General features: G+C 40.0%; 1 protein-coding gene across 4 annotated transcripts; it reads left to right on the top strand.

The window, feature by feature from the left end:
* The first annotated feature begins 9,232 nt into the window (after positions 1-9,232).
* LOC135514813 (secretory phospholipase A2 receptor-like) lies at positions 9,233-17,818 on the top strand. 4 transcript variants are annotated; one of them, XM_064938438.1, is made up of 5 exons: positions 9,233-9,324; positions 9,687-9,857; positions 14,644-15,006; positions 15,166-15,501; positions 16,256-17,818. In XM_064938438.1, exons 2-5 carry the CDS (start codon positions 9,827-9,829, stop codon positions 16,618-16,620), a joined length of 1,095 nt encoding a protein of 364 aa, XP_064794510.1. In that variant the 5' UTR covers positions 9,233-9,324; positions 9,687-9,826; the 3' UTR covers positions 16,621-17,818. The 4 variants fall into 4 exon arrangements, with proteins under 4 accessions (XP_064794510.1, XP_064794511.1, XP_064794512.1 ...); XM_064938439.1 differs by having other exon boundaries at positions 9,242-9,324; positions 9,733-9,857; XM_064938440.1 differs by having other exon boundaries at positions 9,258-9,324; positions 9,639-9,857.
* The last annotated feature ends 4,546 nt before the right edge of the window (positions 17,819-22,364 follow it).

Here is a 22,364-nt window from a genome sequence, read left to right as displayed (position 1 = left end):
GTCAATGTTATCAAAGCTAACTTAAAAAGAGAATCCCTACTTGATATACAGACTAGATCAATGTGAGAAAATCTGGTGCTTGCCAGAATTAAAGGGGATTAAGATGAAGATCTAGAGAGTATGGTGAAAGATTAGGGTTTAAGTGCTGCAGGTCCCGGGGGATACCGTTGACCAAATTAAACGTGTACATTGTGGGATCTCACATTTTGCAAACAGACGGTTTGAAAAAAGCATGTGATCAAACAAAGCTTCTGACATCATTGATGACATAGACACTTGAGGAGCCATACTCTTGTGTAAGTCTCACAAAAGCTACAAAAGTGTCCGTGCTAAACTTGAGTATGTGATGACAATACAACACGAACCAGAACTAAATTTACTCTCAAGGGTGGCCTAAGATCTAATTGAAAGCCAAGCCCCCACTAAGCAACACCTCCAGTATTCTGATCTGACCCGGTGGGTCATAGCTCAATAACCCAGCATTAATACCCCAACAAACCAACTAGAGACCCAATTAGCAGGCTCAAAATAACCTAATGTGTGTTCTATCCAATATTTACCCTAATTGCATTGTTTTAAACCCGGCAGTTCATATTGTCTGGTATGAGGCTCAGAGTTACTGCAGAGAGGAGTAGACTGACAAGGTCAGCATCAGGAACGATGGACAGATGGAGGTGGTGAAGAAGAGAGGGATGACAACCTCCAGTCCTTTCTGGATCCGATTGCTGTATGATGACTGGGAGTGGTCTGATGGATGGAGATATGCCTATAGAAACTGGTTACTGAAACCAAGTGATGACAAACCCTGTGTAAAATGATTTACTGATAGCCATTGAGAGTGCAAACCAATGAGATTCATTATGCTATGAGGGTGAGTGAAAGTCCAAATAGAAAAGTCCAACCATGAGTAGGATACAGGATAACTTTACGGTAGTCATAATAAGTGTAAAATTGCCATACAAAAGGTTTTTAATTATTTCAGCAAATATTTCAACACAGTTCGGTAAAGAAAGAGAGATTAAGATGGTTCATAATGCATCCTTGACATGTATCAGTGCAAAGGGTTATAAAACTGTTAAGATATTTTTTTAAAGAACCCTTTATTTTTCTCTTATGAATTGAACTCCTTCAGACTACTTTGAGGAGGTCCAGGGTTGTGGAGCAGAAGCTGAGGGCAGCTTGTCTCCCTGGTCCCGCGTGGCAGGGTCTGAGACGGAGATGTCGATTTGGATTCTGGGTCTGGACCGATGGACAGACACTGGGATGGAGATGAACAGGGCTGTCTTTCCAGGCGTTATTTTATCTGTGAGGAGTGATACATTTCCCCCCTTTTCAATCCCTTCTGTCAATCACTACCATTCTACACATTTTGATCAAACATGTTGTATTTAGGCAATTGCTGATGGTGAAAAATATTGGCAATGGGTTTTTTTTATTTTCCAGCTAGTTTTTTTTTACCTCAGTAGGATACATGATGTCAATTGTTTCTCTTTACTCTGTTCTTACATCACATAAATAAACAAAACAGTCTTCTTTTTAAGATACACAAACACTGTAATAATGGCAACATGACGTCTGTACGAGTAACTCCAGGAGATTACTGGACACCAAATAATCTTCATATTCTCAGATATCAATGATTTCAGGTATTATGAGATTTTCCCCTGACATGGCAGCAACACACAACATCAATCACAACACCTAAAGAAAAGTTTCCATTAACATAAGTGCAGTGCCTTCAGAAAGTATTTATACCCCTTGACTTATTCTACATTTTGTTGTGTTACAGCCTGAATTCAACATGGATTCAATTGTTTCTTCTCTCACCCATCTACACACAATTCCCCATAATGACAAAGTGAAAATATGTTTTTGCAAATATATTGAAAATGAAACACAAAAATAGGTTTTCACACCCCTGAGTCAATACATTTTTGAATATGTCTGACAGCTTTGCACACCTGGATTGGACAATATTTGCACATTATTTATTTTTTAATTCTTAAAGGCTAGGGGGCAGTATTCGGAAGTTCGGATGACTCACGTGCCCAAAGAAAACTACCTGTTAATCAGGCCCAGAAGCTAGGATATACAAATAATTGGTAGCATTGGATAGAACACATTCTGAAGTTTCATAAAACTGTTAAAATAATGTCTGTCAGTATAACAGAACTGATATGGCAGGCGAAAACCAGAGTAGAATCCATCCTGAATTTTTTTTGAGGTCACCACCCATTGAAATGCTTGTCTATGGGATATTCAAAGGAAATCCTTCCAGATTGCAGTTCATATGGCATCCACTAGATGTCAACAGTCTTTAGAAAGGGTTTCAGGCTTGTTTTTTGAAAAATGAGTTTGTTATTGTAGTTTTTCAATGTGGCTTTAATTTTGGACTGTAGTCTTGTGGCGCTTGGATGAGGGCGCGCACTTTTTTATTTATCCCCGGTATTGAACATACTACATTCCGTCTTAAATTGTATCATTTATTTACATATTAGGGTACAAGAGGATTGAATATAAACGTTGTTTGACTTGTTTGGATGAAGTTTATTGGTAACTTTTGGGATTCCTTGGTACGCATGTTGAATGAGTGGAACGGGTGGATTACTGAATCAAACGCTCCAACTAAACTGCCTTTTGGGGATATAAAGAAGGACTTTATTGAACAAAACGACAATTTCTTGTATAGCTGGGACCCTTGGGATTGCAAACAGAGAAAGATCTTCAAAGGTAAGTGATTTATTTTATTTCTGACTCTTGTGATGCCTCTGCTGGTTTGGAAAATGTTTTTAATGCTTTTATATGCGAGGCGCTGTCCTCAGAAAATCGCATGGTATGCTTTCGCCATAAAGCCTGTTTGAAAACTGACAACGCGGTTGGATTAAAGCTATGTCAAGTTGGTTGTTGATCATTGCTAGACAGCCATTTTCAAGTATTGTCATATATTTTGTTACCCATTTTAAGTCAAAATTGTAACTTGACCACTCAGGAACATACAATGTTGTCTTGGTAAGCAACTTCAGTGTATATTTGGACTTGTGTTTTAGGTTACTGCTGAAAGGTGAATTTGTCTCCCAGTGTCTGTTCGAAAGCAAACTGAATCAGATTTTCCTCTAGGATTTTGCCTGTGCTTAGCTCTTTTTATCCTAAAACACTCCTTGGTCCTTGCCGATGATGAGCATATCCATAACATGATACACTCACCAACATGCTTGAAAATCGGAAGAGTGGAACTCAATGATGTGTTGTGTTGGATTTTCTCCAAACATAATGCTTTGTATTCCGGACACAAAGTTAATTTATTTGCCATATTTTAAGCAGTTTTACTTTAGTGCCTTATTGCAAACAGGATACATGTTCTGGAATATGTGTAGTCTTTACAGGGTTCCTTCTTTTCACTCTATTATGTAGGTTAGTATTGTGGAGTAACTACAATGTTGTTGATCCATCCTCAGTTTTCTCCTATCACAGCCATTCATTAAACTCTGTAACTGTTTAAAGTCCCCATTGGCCTCAAGGTGAAATCCCTGAGTGGTTTCCGTCCTCTCCGGCAACTGAGTTAGAAAGGACGGCTGTATCTTTGCAGTGACTGGGTGTATTGATACACCATCCAAAGTGTAATTAATAACTTCACCATGCTCTTTGCAAGGCATTGATTAACCTCCGTGGTCTTTGTGGCTGAATCTGTGTTTGAAATTCACTGCTTGATTGAAGGACCTTACAGATACTTGAATGTGTGGGGTACAGAGTTGGGGTAGTCATATATAAATCATGTTAGAGACTATGATTGCACACATTACTCCTGAACATACTTAGGCTTGCCTTAACAAAGGGCTTGAATATTTATTGACTCAAGACATTTCAGCTTTTCATTTGTAATTAATTTGTAAAAATATAATTCCACTTTGACATTATGGGTTATTATGTGTAAGCCAGTGACACAAAATCTCAATGTAATGCATTTAAAATTGTGTCTGTAATACAAGAAAATCTGGAAAAAGTCAGTGTGTGAATACCTTCTGAAGGCACTGTATGTCAATAATATAAATGGCCTTCTAATGTGTGATCAGCAGAAATGGCATGAATAAGATGGTGTATGTTAGCATTAGCTTCCCAGGAATACTTTTGAAAAACATCTAAGATGGTGCCTCGCTTCGAGTCTTTAGGAAACTATGCAGTATTTTGTTTTTTCATGTATTATTTCTTACATTGTTAGCCCAGAAAATCTGAAGTGTTAATACATTCATCCGGGAAGAACTATTAGATAGAAGAGCGACGTCAACTCACCGACATTACGACCAGGAATACGACTTTCCCGAAGTGAATCCTTTGTTCGGACCACCACCCAACACAGTGGATCTAATTCCAGAAGCTGACCGAAAACAACGTTGACGGCAGAAGAGGCAGACAGAGTGGCCTCCTGGTCAGATTCCGTAGGCGTGCACACCACCCACCGCTTCCGAGTATACTGCTCGCCAATGTCCAGTCTCTTGACAACAAAGCTGCCGGCTTTCAATGAGCGGGAGACTAATCTGGATGCTTAAAATAAATCCCTCTATGCTCTCAGTTGAACCATAAGACAAGAAAAGTGTCAATACAGGATTAAATTGAATCCAACTACACCAGCTCTGATGCTCGTCGGATGTGGCAGGGCTTGAAAACTATTATGGATTACAAAGGGAAACCCAGATGCGAACTGCCCAGTGATGTGAGCCTCCCACGAGCTAAATGCCTTACATGCTCACTTCGAGGCAAGCAACACTGAAGCATGCACGAGAGCACCAGATACTCTGGATGACTGTCTGATAACGCACTCGGTAGCCGATGTGAACAAAACCTTTCAACAGGTTAACATTCACAAAGCCGCTGGGCCAGACGGATTACCAGGACGTGTACCTAAAGCATGCGGGACCAACTGGCAAGTGTCTTCACTAATATTTTCAAGCAGACCACCATAGTCCCAGTGCCCAAGGAAGCGAAGGTAACTTGCCTAAACGATATCCGCCCCATGGCACTCACGTCAGTAGCCATGAAGTGCTTTGAAAGCCTGGTCATGGCTCACATCAACAGCATCCTCCCGGACACCCTAGACCAACTCCAATTCGCATACCGTCCCAACAGGTCCACAGATGATGAAATCGCCAGCACACTCCACACCGCCCTATCCCCATCTGGGCAAGAGGAATACATATATAAGAATTCTGTTCATTGACCAAAGCTCAGCATTCAACAATATAGTACCCGCGAAGCTCATCGTTAAGCTGGAGACCCTGGGTCTCAACCCCGCCCTGTGCAATTGGGCCCTGAACTTTCTGACTGGCCGCTCCCAGGTGGTGAAGGTAGGAAACAACATCTCTACTTCGCTGACCCTCAACACTGGGGACCCACAAGGGTGCGTGCTCAGCACCCTCCTGTACTCCCTGTTCACCCATTACCGCGAGGCCATGCACGCCTCCAACTCAATCATCAAGTTTGCAGACAACACAACAGTACAGTTATGGGCTTGATTACCAACAATGACGAGACAGCCTACAGGGAAGAGGTGAGGGCACTCAGAGTGTGGTGTCAGGAAGACAACCTCACACTCAATGTCAACAAAACAAAGGAGATGATTGTGGACTTCAGGAAACAACAGAGGGAGCACTCCCCTATCCACATCAAAGGGACAGTAGCGGTGAAGGTTGAACGTTTTAAGTTCCTCTGCGTACACATCACAGACAGACTGAAATGGTCCAACCACACAGACAGTGTGGTGAAGAAGACGCAACAGCACTTGTTCAACCTCAGGAGGCTGAAGAAATTTGGCTTGTCAACTAAAATCCTGACGTACCTTTACAGATGCACAATTGAAAGTATCCTGTCTGGTTGCCGCACCGCCTGGTACTGTCACGATCTTCTATAGAATAAATGGACCAAGGTGCAGTGTGCACAGAGTTCCACATGTTTAATAAAGGAAACTCACCAAAACAATACAGAACAAATGAAACGTGATGTCAATTCAGTGTTCACAGGCACTACACAAAAACAAGATCCCACAAAAACCAAGTGGGAAAGGCTGCCTAAATATAATCCCCAATCAGAGACAACGATAGACAGCTGCCTCTGATTGGGAACAATACCAGGCCAACATAGAAATGAAAAAACTAGACTACCCACCCTAGTCACACCCTGACCTAACCAAAATAGAGACTAAAAAGGATATCTAAGGTCAGGGCATGACTGGTACAGCAACTGCACCACCCTCAACTGCTATGCTCTCCAGAGGGTGGTGCGGTCTGCATAATGCATCACCGGGGGAAAAATAGCTGCCCTCCAGGACACATACAGCACCCGATGTCACAGGAAGGCCAAAACGTTAATCAAGGACAACAACCACCCGAGACACTGCCTGTTCACCCCGCTACCATCCAGATGTCATGGTCAGTACAGGTGCATCAAAGCTGGGACCGAGAGACTGAAAATTAGCTTCTATCTCAAGGCCATCAGACTGCTAAACCGCAATCAACTCAGAGAGGCTGCTGCCTACGTCAAGACTCATGTCACTGATCACTTTAAACAATGCCACTTGAACAATGTTAACATATCTTGCATTACTCATCTCATATCTATATACTATACCTTAAACCATCCATCACACCTTGCCTATGCCGCTTGGCCATCGATAATCCATATATATATATATATATGTACATATTCTTATTCCATTCTTATTCCTTATTCCATCCCTTTAAAAATGTGTGTGTTAGGTAGTTGTTGGGGAATTGTTAGATTACTTGTTAGATTTTACTGCACTGTCGGAACGAGAAGCACAAGTATTTCACTACACTCACATTAATATTTGATTTGAAAATGAATCCACACAACAATATATTCAATATACAGTTGAAGTCGGAAGTTAACATACACATAGGTTAGAATCAATAAAACTAATTTTTCAACCACTCCACAAATTTCTTGTTCACAAACTATAGTTTTGGCAAGTCGGCTAGGACATCTACTTTGACACAAGTCATTTTTCCAACAATTGTTTACAAACAGATTATTTCACATATAACTCACTGTATCACAATTCCAGTGGGTCATAAAATTACATAGAATAAGTTAACTGTGCCTTTAAACAGCTTGGAAAACTCCCAAAAAGTATGTCATGGCTTTAGAAGCTTCTGATAGGCTTATTGACATCATTTGATTCAATTGGAGGTGAACCTGTGGATGTATTTCAAGGCCTACCTTCAAACTCAGTGCCTCTTTGCTTAACATCATGGGAAAATCGAAAGAAATCAGCCAAGACCTCCACAAGTCAGGTTCATCCTTGGGAGCAATTTCCAAACGCCTGAAGTTACCATGTTCATCTGTACAAACAATAGTACACAAGTATAAACACCATGGGACCACGCAGCCGTCATACCGCTCAGGAAGGAGACACATTCTGTCTCCTAGAGATGAATGTACTTTGGTCTGAAAAGTGCAAATCAATCCCAGAACAACAGCAAAGGACCTTGTGAAGATGCTGGAGGAAACAGGTACTAAAGTATCTATATCCACAGTAAAACAAGTCCTATATCAACAAAACCTGAAAGGCCGCTCAGCAAGGAAGAAGCCACCGCTCCAAAACTGCCATAAAAAGCCAGACTTCGGTTTGCAACTGCACATGGGGACAAAGATGAAACTTTTTGGAGAAATGTCCTCTGGCCTGATGAAACAAAAATAGAACTGTTTTTCCATACTGACCATCATTGTGTTTGGAGGAAAAAGTGGGAGGCTTGCAAGCCGAAGAACACCATCCCAACTGTGAAGCATGGGGGTGGTAGCTTCATGTTGTAGGGGTGCTTTGCTGCAGGAGGGACTGGTGCACTTCACAAAATAGATGGCATCGTGAGGTAGGAAAATTTGTTGGATATATTGAAACTTCAAGACATCAGTCAGGAAGTTAAAGCTTGGTAACATGGCTCTTCCAAATGGACAATGACCCCAAGCATACTTCCAAAGTCGTGGCAAAATGGCTTAAGGACAACAAAGTCAAGGTATTGGAGTGGCCATCACAAAGGACCTCAACCCTATAGAATATTTGTGGGCAGAACTGAGGCCTACAAACCTGACTCATTTACTCCAGCTCTGTCAGGAGGAATGGGCCAAAATTCACCCAACTTATTGTGGGAAGCTTGTGGAAGGCTACCCAAAATGTTTTTACCCAAGTTAAACAATTTAAAGGCAATGCTACCAAATACTAATTGAGAGTATGTAAACTCCTGACCTTCTGGGAATGTGATGAAAGAAATAGAAGCTGTTATAAATCATTCTCTCTACTATTACTCTGACATTTCACATTCTTAAAATAAAGTGGTGATCCTAACTGACCTAAGACAGGGGATTGTTACTAGGATTAAATGTCAGGAATTGTGAAAAACTGAGTTTAAATGTATTTGTCTAAGGTGTATGTAAACGTCCGACTTCAAATGTACTTAATTGGTAGATAGTTTATTCAAAATAGTTTTTGGTACCCATCTCTGACCCCATACCCACTCAGTTTGTACAACTGATGCACAAGACATTTACAAAACTGTTTTGATCCAATAGATTGTCTGTACAAAAAAAAGATACACAACAGTCGAAGAGACATCGCACAATTGTTGTGTAATGATTTTTGTGCAGACAAACTCTGTTGTATCGCAACCATATCCCTTGTATCAACACCATTTTGTCAAATGTGTTGTACATCCGTTGTGTGACCTGAGTGTGTATGAGGCCAAACTAATTTTCTATATTACAGATATAGGGTCTTAATTTGACCCAACCTGTTGTAGGAGAACTTCCCTTCAATACAGGAAAGGTTCAACTTGATGTGTATTTGAGGTTTAAAAAGGCTTCTGAGGTTTGTAATATCCACTTTAAAATTTCTAATTTAATTTTCCCTTACAAAAAATATATCAACCCCTACAAAAATGTCCATTCATTCACATTTCCTGTTGCAGCAGGATTATTTTAAACTGGCTCAAATTAACATCCTACATCTGTAGATACACTACTGACCTTCTGTCTCATTGAGAGGTGAGGGGGTGGGAAATTAAGGAAATAGGCTGTGTGCCATCTGTGGTTACCAACTGTTTTTCCTACCATGGTCCTAATGTTTTGCCCATGTAAAGCATGTCATCATTATCTCCAGGATTTGTATTTTTAATATGTTTATAGGTAGGCAAAACAAGAATACTATTTCAACTGTATAAATACCTGCGTTTCCACTGGACTCCTTCATTCTACACAGGTCAGAGCCCATCATACTTTACACTGCCAAGACCGTATCATTCTCTACACAGCCCACAGCAGGTGAGACATGACAATTTATCTGAGATAATGATAACACTGTAACAGTTTGGGAGGTTACTAAATGCATGTAACTCAAAAGGACAACACTATGGTCAGTTTTCTAGATATAGCTAGATTTGGAATTTGTTTGACCCATTGTAGTATTGCTATAATATAAATGTTATGTTGATAAAGTGGAGAAGGAATATTTGGGGAATTGGAATTCTCAATGTGTTACAGTGTTCTGATCTTGATTTATTGATTAAAATTACTAATGGTCAACATGTTCAAACTCATAAACTCATACATTTAACACATATCCTCATACATGACAGCATCCTATCACTTCTCCACTGTCTCTCCTGACCCTGCTGTCACCACAGACATGACAATTATCCACCGTCTCTCCTGACCCTGCTGCCACCATAGACATGACACTTCTCCCCTGTCTCTCCTGACCCTGCTGCCACCATAGACATGACACTTCTCCCCTGTCTCTCCTGACCCTGCTGCCACCATAGACATGACACTTCTCCTGCTCCTACTCTCAGCCGGTAAGTATTCAGTCAACCTACTTTACACTGTTACCGAAAAGTCAAATTCATGGTAATTTTAGGTATTACAAGAAAGTTAAAAAAAACTATGAAATGCTTTTCTGCAGCATACTGTAAATTATGGTGCATTGTGTGAAATTACTGTATTTTGAGTGGTACACTGTTTTCACTGTAACTGACAGGCAGCCTATTAACTGTAAATTACTGTAAAAAAAAGTACAGTATGTTTCTGTAAATTCCAAAGAAACTTTGTTTGAACAGTACATTACAGTAAAGTTTACTGTAAAGTACAGCCAACCTGCTTGCACCAATCCCTTTTAATAGCAGTCAAATACTGTGAATCTACCATTATTTAGAAATGATTAATCTGACTTTATTATTACGTGAATAAAAGCAACTCTTCAGGATCTAGTCAAGGTAGCGAGCCTTGCATCACCACTCAGTTTGACTATAACTATATAAGACTACAGTATATACAGATAGATAATCTTGGCGACCAATGTTCTAGGATTCATTTATTGTGGCATGTAGATCAGGGATGTCAAGAAGGAACCCAAGCTTATGCTATGTGTATAGTGTAAATAACAACTACCAATAGACCTAATAAATTTGAACGTACAGTCAATCAAATAATTCCTCTGTAAAATGTGAAATGCATTTACTCCATTCAACTAGTCCAATGTATTAGTCACAACAGAATTGACACTCAAACAATTACAGTGTACATGAAATACATGAAAAATTACAGAAGACACAGAGTTATTGACAAACAACTAAATAATACTTAACGTGGTGTTGTGGAAATTCTTAGACAGGGACAGTCAAAGGCAATCTTAAATTAGACATTGTTTACTTGTCTGCGTGCTGGAGAGGTCCCAACCAACTCTATGCACCATAGTACACATGTCAATCAGGAGGTCTGCCTGAGCAGTCCAAGCAGTTGTCTTATGGACAGCTATTCACAGACAAGTTATAACAGCATGATTTAGCATAATTAATTCATCATTACCATTTTGTTTCATTCATGTGACTGATCAATACTGGTTCATAACATGTGGCAGACCAATACCTCTTGAGGCTTCTTCTCTCTAAGCTGAGACCTTGAAACTGAGATTTTTTAGTTCGTTCTCAAAACAAGGTCCGGGCGTACTGCCAAATTTTCGTTATTGATAGTGAGGATGTGTTCAGTCAGTCACTTGCATGAACACAGAAATCAGTTTATAGAACAGCACACATATTGAACACAGAAATTAGTTATAAGAAAAGCACAAACATTACAATTCCATTAAAGTGCTTACACGTGTCTTCAGTTCAGAATAATCTCTAAGAGAAAAACTGTATATGCCTGATACACACTGGAGCTTGCTAACAATGTTCTCAAAATATGAGCAAACTCATTGCTCTTTTAGCCAAATTCAAGCAGAAAGTCACCCCCAACCTAAATTAGTGTCTTTGCACTTTGTTAGGAAAAACAATATACAGGAACAACACACCCAGATTCTAATCTAATCAACACAATTTAAGGAGTGCACTTCGTATTTGCTCCCTATTTGAACTGACCGCACCTCTCCTTCTGTCAGTGACCCCAGGACAACTGTGGGAACGTCTCTTCCTAAAGATTGCCACGACAAAGATGTGACTCTCTCCTGTGAGAAATATACAGTATAGCTATCCATGCAAACAATGTCATGAATCCTCAAGATGGGCCTAAGGAGCCAGCAAATTGCCTTTTGCGAGTGTCACGTTCTCTCATTTTTCCACTACAGTAGCATTTACATTTTTACAGTATAATACAGGCTGTAGATATCTCAGAGGGTGGTGATTACAGCCCAGTACATCACTAGGGCCAAGCTTCCTGACATCCAGGACCTATTTTTTTATTTTACCTTTATTTAACTAGGCAAGTCAGTTAAGAACAAATTCTTATTTTCAACGACGGCCTATGAGGGTTAACTGCAATACATTCTGCCCCTCATTAACTGTTTCAATGAAGGGCAGAACGACAGATTACAGTGCTTACACTGTAAGCTTGTCAACTCGGGGGTTTGAACTTGCAACCTCCTGGTTACTAGTCCAATGCTCTAACCACATTTTTTCAAAGACTCCAGTCACCCAGTTCCTAGACTGTTCTTTCTGCTACCGCACGGCAAGCGGTAACAGAGTACCAAGTCTAGGTCCAAAAGGCTCTTTAACAGCTTCTAACCCCAAGCTATACGACTACTGAACATTTAATCAAATGGCCACTTGGACTGTTTACATTACCCCCCCCCCCCCCCACACTGCTGCTACTCTCTGTTTATATCTATGCATAGTCACTTTACAAATGAACCTGTACCCCAACACATTGACTCGGTACCGGTACCCCCTGTATATAGCCTTGATATTGTTATGTACATTTATTGTGTTATGGAACATTTTTGCACATGGAACATTTCTAGTATTTTTTAATTTCAGCTCATGAAACATGGGACCAACACTTTACATTTTGCGTTGACACTTTTGGTAAATACAGAATTTTACTTGGCACCGGGCTGCCTCTAAATTCATGTTAACCACTTTACAGTGTATCTAACACAGGAATGAGCAATTCCTATTGTGCCTGGTTGTCTGCAGGTCTTCTTTTTTGGCTGGTACATTGTTGTAACACTGATTGTTCACAGTGAACATACCTGCTTTTTGAGATATAAACCAGATAACGATTTGACAGAAAGAACAAATCTAGTTAACCCCATCAACAACAACATACTCTACAGCTACATGTATGACATAACAACCCATGAAACCAACCTTGGTAACACTTCATTTTAAGCTGTCCTTATTACAGTGTAATTACATGTGTAATTATACTCTAACAAGTATTGCAGTTAACTGTAACAAGTGATAGTTACACTGTAATAACAACATGTAAATGGTAGTAAGTGTTGTGATATATAATTACAAAGGTTTAACAATGAATGCTTGTTTTCATGCTTGTTACAAATGGGCAGGTTTCCACTAAATTCACAATGGTAGTGTTTTGTTTCATCTTTTAAAACATAGTACATGTAATGTTTGTCTAAGCACAATGAAATTACTAGGTGATACACAGGATTTAGCTAGTTAAAATTAAGTGTTTTTTGAGGGGTAATTGTAATCTGTGTGTACATATATAATACATTACCCATCCCCACAACCTGACCCTCATTTTAAAGTTTCTGGAAGTTTCACTTATTTCTGTACCTTATTGTGAAATTACCCAGATGGTACACTTTATTTTGGGGGCAAGTGCTAGCAACAACATGGAGTGGAGATATAGCTTGAGCATAGGATATAATCTCTCAGACACCCAGCTCATCCACGAGGGATCAAAACCTTAGTGTCAGTTGTTACTGTATGCATATGAGAAGAAATGAAACACTAAGTAGGTTCATTTAGTGAAAACCTGCCCATTTGTAACAAACATGGTAACAACCATTCATTGTTACACCTTTGTAAATAGGGTATATATCACAATTACTACAAGTTACATGTTGTTATTACACTGTAACTATGAGTTAATACAGTTAACTACAATAGTTGTGAGTGTAATTACACCACAATAAGGACCCCTTAACCTGTTGAAACTCTAGGGGCGCAATTTCATTTTTGGATGAAAAACGTTCCCGTTTTAAACAAGATATTTTGTCACAAAAAGATGCTCGACTATGCATATAATTGATAGCTTTCGAAAGAAAACACTCTGACGTGTCCAGAACTGCAAAGATATTTTCTGTGCGTGCCCTAGAACGTGAGCTTCAGGCAAAACCAAGATGAGACGGCACCCAGGAAATGAGCAGGATTTTTGAGGCTCTGTTTTCCATTGTCTCCTTATATGGCTGTGAATGCGAGAGGAGTAAGTATGCCCTTTCTGTCATTTCCCCAAGGTGTCTGCAGCATTGTGACGTATTTGTAGGCATATCATTGGAAGATTGACCATAAGAGACCACATTTACCAGGTGTCCGCCCGGTGTCCTGCGCCGAAATTGGTGCGCAAAAGTCAGCTGCAAGTATTTTTCCATGGAATTTAGAGAAGAATACAGGCTTCCACGAACGATATATCAATGAAGAGATATGTGAAGAAACACCTTGAGGATTGATTCCTGTTTCGGTCAATATTATGGAGTTAATTCGGAAAAAGTTTGACGTTGTAGGTGACTGAATTTTTGGTTCGTTTCGGTAGCCAAATGCGATGTACAAAACGGAGCGATTCCTCCTACACACAGACGCTTTCAGGAAAAACTGCGCTTTTGGTATGTAACTGAGAGTCTCCTCATTGAAAACATCCGAAGCTCTTCAAAGGTAAATGATTTTATTTATTTGGTAATCTGGTTTTTGTGAAAATGTTGCGTGCTAAATGCTACTCAAAATGCTAAGCTAGCTTAGCATACTCTTACACAAATTAGTCCATTGCTATGGTTCAAAAGCATATTTTGAAAATCTGAGATGACAGTGTTGTTAAGAAAAGGCTAAGCTTGAGAGCAGGTGCATTATTTTCATTTTATTTGCGATTTTCAGAAATCGTTAACGTTGCGTTATGCTAATGAGCCTGAGGATTTAGTCACGATCCCGGATCCGGGATGGGGAGATTCAGTTAAATGCCACTCCATTGCCCTTCCATAGACATTCCCTTTCAAAAACAGACTATATAGTCTCTCTCTTTCTTTTATATTTGAGATTCTTCAAAGTAGCCACACTTCGTTACGAAAACCTCATTTTGTTATCATGTGCATGCTAACGTTGAACTTAATCAAATTGTTTTTATCCTCAGGTGTCTGCTGCACAGCCACACTCAGCCGCCTCAAACAGTTCCATCTCATTGAAAGGAGTTTAAATTGGACAGAAGCACAAGACTTCTGCCGGGAGAACTACACTGATCTTGTCACTTTGTACAATCGGGAGGAATCTGAGCAGCTGATACAGTTAAAGCTATCTGATAAGAGATCTACAGCCTGGATAGGTCTCCATCGCACAGAGCACAGTCTGAAGTGGTCCAATGGAGACACTGTTAATGACACTGCATGGTCACCACTTCCAAGCCCGTGCACAGAGCCAATGTGTGCAGCCATACTCAAAGATAATACAACATGGGAGAAGTGTAAGGAGCAGAAATACTTCATGTGTTACAGAGAAGGTAAAACATTCCATACTACAAAAACATTAGATTTCCAAGATGTTGTTGCTCCTCATCAACATCTAGTTAATATTATTATAATTCTTCAACAATTTCTAGATATCATTATTTTATATAAAACTAAGTTCCGTAAAATGTTAGTCCATTTTGTGTTTGCAGGGTCTGGTGATTCCTTCCTGATTGAACAGAACATGACCTGGTATGAGGCTCAGAGTTACTGCAGAGAGAACTACACTGACCTGGTCAGCATCAGGAACGAGGGACAGAAGCAGCAAGTGAAGAACAAAGGAATGAACAGCACCTCTTCTTACTGGATCGGCCTGCTGTATGATGACTGGGAGTGGTCTGATGGAGGGAGATCTGCCTACAGAGACTGGAGCACATTGTCAGACTATCCTAAAGCAGGAGAGAATCACACTGCTCTTTACGAAACTGAAACATCTATACTCACAATGCCAAATGGAAATGACGCACAATATACACTCTGCTCTAAAGGTAAGTTGTCAAAGAGGAACATAGTCAAACTGCTTCTTATTTGTATGAAAGGTTGTTATATTGATAGTAGCCTGGTCAAAGGGACTGAACGCTGCACTCCCTTTCTATTCGCTTCACTTGTCAAGTCAAACACAATGCAGGGCTATCATGATATCATGCTGGTTCCACCAGGCTATAATGATATATAAATATTACTGAAATTATTATGTGCCTGCCTATCTTTCCCCTAAAATCTGAGAGTTAAAATGGGTGCTAAAACAAGCTAATTGTCATGCCTTGGTCATTGTATTTTGTGTTTTCGTTATATATTTGGTTAGGCCAGGGTGTGACATGGGATTATTGTTTGTTGTATTCGTATTGGGGTTTGTAGTAGTTGGGATTGTAGCTGATTAGGGGTGTGTGTGTTTAACAGGTTTGGCTGCCTGAGGCGGTTCTCAATCAGAGTCAGGTGATTCTCGTTGTCTCTGATTGGGAACCGTATTTAGGTAGCCTGGGTTTCGCTTTGCATTTCGTGGGTGATTGTTCCTGTCTCTGTGTTAGTTTCACCAGTCAGGCTGTAATAGGTTTCACGTTCCGTTTGTTGTTTTTGTATTTATTAAGTTATTTCATGTATAGTTCGTTTGTTTGTTTTCACATTAAACATGAGTAACTTACACGCTGCATTTCGGTCCGACTTTCTTTCAACAAAAGAAGAACGCCGTTACACTAATATGAAAAAGTTAAATATCTTGAATAGCACATTTATGTCTTTCAGGATCAGTTCGCATCCACAATATCAGTGAAAGAAAGTCTTGGGAACAGGCTCTGGCCTACTGCAAGAAAAACTACCATGGACTGCTGCGTATTGAGACAGAAGAAGACCTGGAGGCAATCAAGCAGAAGTTTAATGGGACTGATTTTACTGGTCCTGTGTGGGTGGGTCTGAGACAGAGCCGTCTCTTTGGGTTCTGGGTCTGGTCCAATGGGCTGCCAGTGGGGTGGAGTAACTGGGAGCGAGACAGACAGCCTGAACAGCCTCTGTCCAACCATTGTGGTGCCATGGCAATGGAGGAGGGATACAAGTGGAGTGATCAGGATTGTCTGTCCAAGCACTTTTTTATTTGTGAAGAAGAGTTGTAATACATTTCCCCCTTGTTAATTTAATTGTCTTTACCATTTCTCACATTTTGATTGATGTGTGTGTTTTTTTAGGTAATTGCTGATTGAAATTATTATGTTTAAGCTTTCAGCATGCAATGTACAATATACCTTGTCATTGATATAACGTGTTCTCAAAAATCTTGGAATAAAATTGTGTGATATTTCAGATATATAAAACATGTAAAACAATAAAATATAGCTCATTATGTCATGTTATTAAAATATTTTATTCAATTGTCACAATACGTTTGCCATTAAGCAAACTTGTTTATCCTAGATTTACCCATGTCATCATTATTGTAACTATGGGTTACTGTAATTAAAACTCTAGATAGTCTAAATACAATTATATTTAATTAATAGTATCATGCATGTTAACAATGACTAAGGAAATAAAAAGGATAGTAAAGTCATATTTTATATAATGGATATTGTAAGCAAAATATCCCTTCTCCCCAAAAAATCTCTTATATTTTGATTATTTTTGTAGTCTTCTTTTAAACACACACAAACACAGTAGATGTTGCAACAAGATGTCAGTATGAGTAACTACCGGACATAACAGGGATGAGTGGATGCCGCCATCTTGTCTAATTCAAGTTCTCTCTCACTGATTGAGACAGGTGGGTGTCCATCCCCAAGTGTCCCATGTCAGGATGACAGACACCTGCCTCGATCAATGAGAGAAGACTTGAAATACAGTAGACGTAGAAGGCAGCGTACACATTATTGGATTACTTCATGGAGCAAAAAAAATACATTTATTTGAATAATGGAGCTTTTTCTAAATTCAAACAGACCTCCTACAAGTGGACGCAGACATACTTCTCAGTACACACCATAAGACGATCCCGCAGGTGAAGAAGCCGCATATGGATGGCCTGGGCTGGCGTAGCTACACAAGGTAGCATGTGTGGCCAAGATAAAGCAAAGCAGTGTGACAAGAACAACAACACAGAGTTACACATGGGATAAACAAAAGTACAGTCAATAACACACTAGAATAATCTATGTACAGTCTGTGCAAATGTAGTACGATTAGGGAGGTAAGGCAATAAATAGGCCATAGTGGCAAAATAAATTCAATTTAGCATTAACACTGGAGTGATAGACGTGCATATGATGTTTTGCAAGTAGAGATACTGGGGTGCAAAAGAGCACATCAAATAAATAACAATATGGCGATGAGGTAGTTGGGTGAGTTATTTACAGATGGGATGTGTACAGGAGCTGCTAAGCTGCTCTGACAACTGATGCTTAAAGTTAGTGAGAAAGATATGAGTCCGCATCTTCAGTGATTTTTGCAATTACTTCCAGTCATTGGCAGCAGAGAACTGGAAGGAAAGGCGACCAAAGGATGTGTTGGCTTTGGGGACGAACATTGAAATATACCTGCTGGATTGTGTGCTATGGGTGGGTGTTGCTATTGTGACCAGTGAGCTGAGATAAGGGGGGGCTTTACCTAGCAAAGACTTATAGATGACCTGGAACCAGTGGGTTTGGCGACGAATATGTAGCGAGGGCCAGCCAACTAGAGCATGCAGGTCACAGTGGTGGGTAGTATATGGGGCTTTGGTGACAAAATGGATAACACTGAGTAGGCTACTTTGAAAATGACATCTCTGATGTCAAGGATCGGCAAGATAATCAGTTTTACGAGGGTGTTTGGCAGCATGAGCGAAGGATGCTTTGTTGCGAAATAGGAAGCCGATTCTAGATTTTTTTGGGGATTGGAGATGCTTAATGTGAGTCTGGAAGGAGAGTTTACAGTCTAACCAGACACTTCGGTATTTGTAGTTGTCCACATATTCTAAGTCAGAAACGTCCAGAGTCGTGATGCTAGACGGGCGGTCGGGTCTGGGCAGCAATTGGTTGAAGAGCATGCATTTAGTTTAACTGTCACGTTCATCATAAGGAGGAGACCAAGGCGCAGCGTGATAAGAATACATTCTTCTTTTATTCCACAAAGAACACTAAACAAACTAACGTGAAGCTAATAGACACGAATGCTGACAGGTAACTACACATAGACAATAACCCACCAAAAACAAAATGGAAAACTTCTTGCGTCTAACAATCCCGTATCCGGGATCCTATTTATAGCCTCAAGCTCATTAGCATAACGCAACGTTAACTATTCATGAAAATCGCAAATGAAATGAAATAAATATATTTACTCTCAAGCTTAGACTTTTGTTAACAACACTGTCATCTCAGATTTTCAAAATATGTTTTTCAACCATAGCTAAACAAGCATTTGTGTAAGAGTATTGATAGCTAGCATAGCTATAAGCCTAGAATTCAGCCAGCAACATTTTCACAAAAACAAGAAAATCATTCAAATAAAATCATTTAGCTTTGAAGAACTTCAGATGTTTTCAATGAGGAGACTCTCAGTTAGATAGCAAATGTTCAGTTTTTCAAAAAAATATTATTTGTGTAGGACAAATCGCTCCGTTTTGTTCACGTTTGGCTATGAAAAAAACCTGTATACAGTTATAGCCTCAAGCTCATTAGCATAACGTAACGTTAACTATTTATGAAAATCGCAAATGAAATGAAATTAATGTGCTAGCTCTCAAGCTTAGCCTTTTCTTAACAACACTGTCATCTCAGATTTTCAAAATATGCTTTTGAACCATAGCAAAACAAGCATTTGTGTAAGAGTATTGATAGCTAGCGTAGCATTTATCGTAGCATTAGGATTCAAATAAAATCATTTACCTTTGAAGAACTTCAGATGTTTTCAATGAGGAGACTCTCAGTTACATAGCAAATGTTCAGTTTTTCCCGAAATATTCTTTGTTTAGGTGAAATCGCTCCGTTTTGTACATCACGTTTGGGTACCAAAAAAAAACGAAAATTCAGTCATCAAAACGGCGAACTGTTTTCCAAATTAACTCCATAATATCGACTGAAACACGGCAAACGCTGTTTAGAATCAATCCTCAATGTGTTTTCACATATCTCTTCATTGATATATCGTTCGTGGTAGTCTACTTTCTCCGGTGAATCGCTTGGAAAAAGACGTGCAGTTGAAGATGACGCACCAATTTCGACGGAGGACACCGGGCGGACACCTGGCAAATGTAGTCTCTTATGGTCAATCTTCCAATGATATGCCTACAAATACGTCACAATGCTGCAGACACCTTGGGGAAACAATAGATCGGGCAGGCTCATTCCTTGCGCATTCACAGCCATATAAGGAGACAATGAAAAACAGAGCCTCAAAAATCCTGCTCATTTCCTGGTTGAAGTTTCATCTTGGTTTCGCCTGTAGCATCAGTTCTGGGGAACTCACAGACAATATCTTTGCAGTTTTGGAAACGTCAGTGTCCTCTTTCCAAAGCTGTCAATTATATGCATAGTCGAGCATCTTTTTGTGACAAAATATTGCGCTTAAAACAGGCACGTTTTTTTTATCCAATAATGAAATAGCGCCCCTATAGATGTAACAGGTTAAGAGCAGTTGGAGGCCACGGAAGGAGTGTTGTATGGCATTGAAGCACGTTTGGAGGTTTGTTAACACTTACCAAAGAAGGGCCAGAAGTATACAGAATGGTGTCCCATGACCAGCTCAGAAACCAGATTGCATAGCGGAGAAGGTACGGTGGGATTTGAAATGGTCGGTGATCTGTTAATTAACATGTCTTTCGAAGACGTTAGAAATGCAGGGCTTGATGGATATTGGTCTGTAACAGTTTGGGTCTAGACTGTCTCCCTCTTTCAAGAGGGGGATGACCGCGGCAGCTTTCCAATCTTTAGGGATCTCAGATGATACAGAAGAGAGGTTTAACAGGCTAGTAGTAAGAGTTGCAACAATTTCTGCAGATCATTTTAGAAAGAGAGTGTGCAGATTGTCTAGCCCAGCTGATTTGTAAGGGTCCCGATTTTGCAGCTTTTTCAGAACATCAGCTGTCTGAATTTGGGTGAAGGAGAAGCAGAGCTACATGATAATGCAAATTTCTGTTTGAAAAAGCTAGCCTTTGCTTTCCTAACTGACTGTGTATATTGTTCCTGACATCCCTGAACATTTGCATATCGAAGGACACTATTCGATGCTAATGCAAATACGCAACAGGATGTTTTTGTGCTGGTCAAGGGCAGTCAAGTCTGGAATGAACCAAGGGTTATACGTGTTCTTAGTTTGCCATTTTTTTGAATGGGCATGCTTATTTAAGATAGTGAGGAAAGCACTTTTAAAGAACAACCAGGAGTCCTCTACTGACGGGATGTGGTCAATATCCTTCCAGTATACCCGGGCCAGGTCAATTAGAAAGGCCTGCTCGCTGAAGTGTTTTAGGGAGCGTTTGACAGTGATGAGGGGTGATCGTTTGACCGCAGAACCATTACGGATGCAGGCAATGAGGCAGTGTTCGATGAGATCCTGGTTGAAGACAGCAGAGGTGTATTTAGAGGGCAAGTTGGTCAGGATGAAAGCTATGAGGGTACCCATGTTTACGGATTTAGGGTTGTACCTAGTAGGTTCCTTGATGATTTGTGTGAGATTGAGGGAATCTAACTTCGATTGTAGAATGGCCGGGGTGTTAAGCATATCCCAGTTTAGGTCACCTAACAGAACGAACTCTAAAGATAGATGGGGGGTAATTCACATATGGTGTCCAGGGCACATTTGGGGGCTGAGGGGGGTCTTTAATTAATAACAAGCGGCAACAGTGTGAGACTTATTTCTGGAAAGGTGGATTTTTAAAAGTAGAAACTCAAACTGTTTGGGCACAGACCTGGATAGTATGACAGAACTCTGCAGGCTATCTCTGCAGTAGATTGCAACTCCGCCCCCTTTGGAAGTTCTATCTTGATGGAAAATGTTGTACTTGGGGATGGAAATTTCAGAATTTTTGGTGGTCTTCCTATGCCAGGATTCAGACACGGCTAGGACATCAGGGTTGGCGGAGTGTGCTAAAGCAGTGAATAAAACAAACTTAGGGAGGAGGCTTCTGATGTTAAATTAACAACAAGCTAAGCTATGTTTTGTTATATTCCACTTGTGATTTCATGAAAATGAAATATTTGTAGTAATTTAATTTGAATTTGGCGCTCTGCAATTCAGCGGATGTTGACAAAAATGATCCCGCTAATGGGATGGGTGCGCCAAGAAGTTTATAATAACCTCTTAAAGCTAGGGGGCAGAATTTTCACTTTTGGATAAATAGTGTGCCTAATTTCAACTTCCTGCTACTCATGCCAAGAATATAAGATATGCATATTTTTCATAGATTTGGATAGAAAAACTGTTTGAATCTGTGAGTCTAACAGAACTTATGTAGCAGGCAAAACCCCGAGGACTAACTGTTCAGAATCTCTTCCCTAAGTTGTCTTTGCCATTGCAAATTTAATAGGAACCTACTTTCAGTTCCTACCGCTTCCACATGATGTCGCAAGTGTTTGGAATATGGCTGAGGTTATTTCTTTGTCTTAGCAGGAAGTAGGCCAACTCGGAACGGGGGACACTTTTGTGAGTTGCACAAGACGTGAAGAGCAGAGCTTTTTTCTTTTAGTTTTTCTTTTCGTTCATGTATTGTATTGCCCCGTCTACAATTTGATCGATTATTAACCTCTTACATCTATGGGGGCGCTATTTCATTTTTGGATGAAAAGCGTTCATATAATTGATAGCTTTCGAAAGAAAACACTCTGACGTGTCCAAAACTACCAAGATATTCTCTGTGCGTGCCCTAGAACGTGAGCTTCAGGCAAAA

The sequence above is a fragment of the Oncorhynchus masou genome, chromosome 26 (assembly GCF_036934945.1).
Source record: "Oncorhynchus masou masou isolate Uvic2021 chromosome 26, UVic_Omas_1.1, whole genome shotgun sequence".
NCBI classification, from domain to species: Eukaryota; Metazoa; Chordata; class Actinopteri; order Salmoniformes; family Salmonidae; genus Oncorhynchus; species Oncorhynchus masou.
The sequence above is the reverse complement of the archived record's forward strand: the minus strand, read 5'-3'. Positions and strand labels throughout refer to the sequence as shown.

What these genes read in the sequence shown, in the direction of transcription:
- LOC135514813 (XM_064938438.1), top strand. Translation starts at nt 9,827, where the DNA reads ATGACACTTCTCCTGCTCCTACTCTCAGCCG. An exon ending in CCTGCTCCTACTCTCAGCCG is followed by an intron (nt 9,858 to 14,643) that starts GTAAGTATTCAG and finishes TTTTATCCTCAG; the next exon opens with GTGTCTGCTGCACAGCCACA. An exon ending in CTTCATGTGTTACAGAGAAG is followed by an intron (nt 15,007 to 15,165) that starts GTAAAACATTCC and finishes TTGTGTTTGCAG; the next exon opens with GGTCTGGTGATTCCTTCCTG.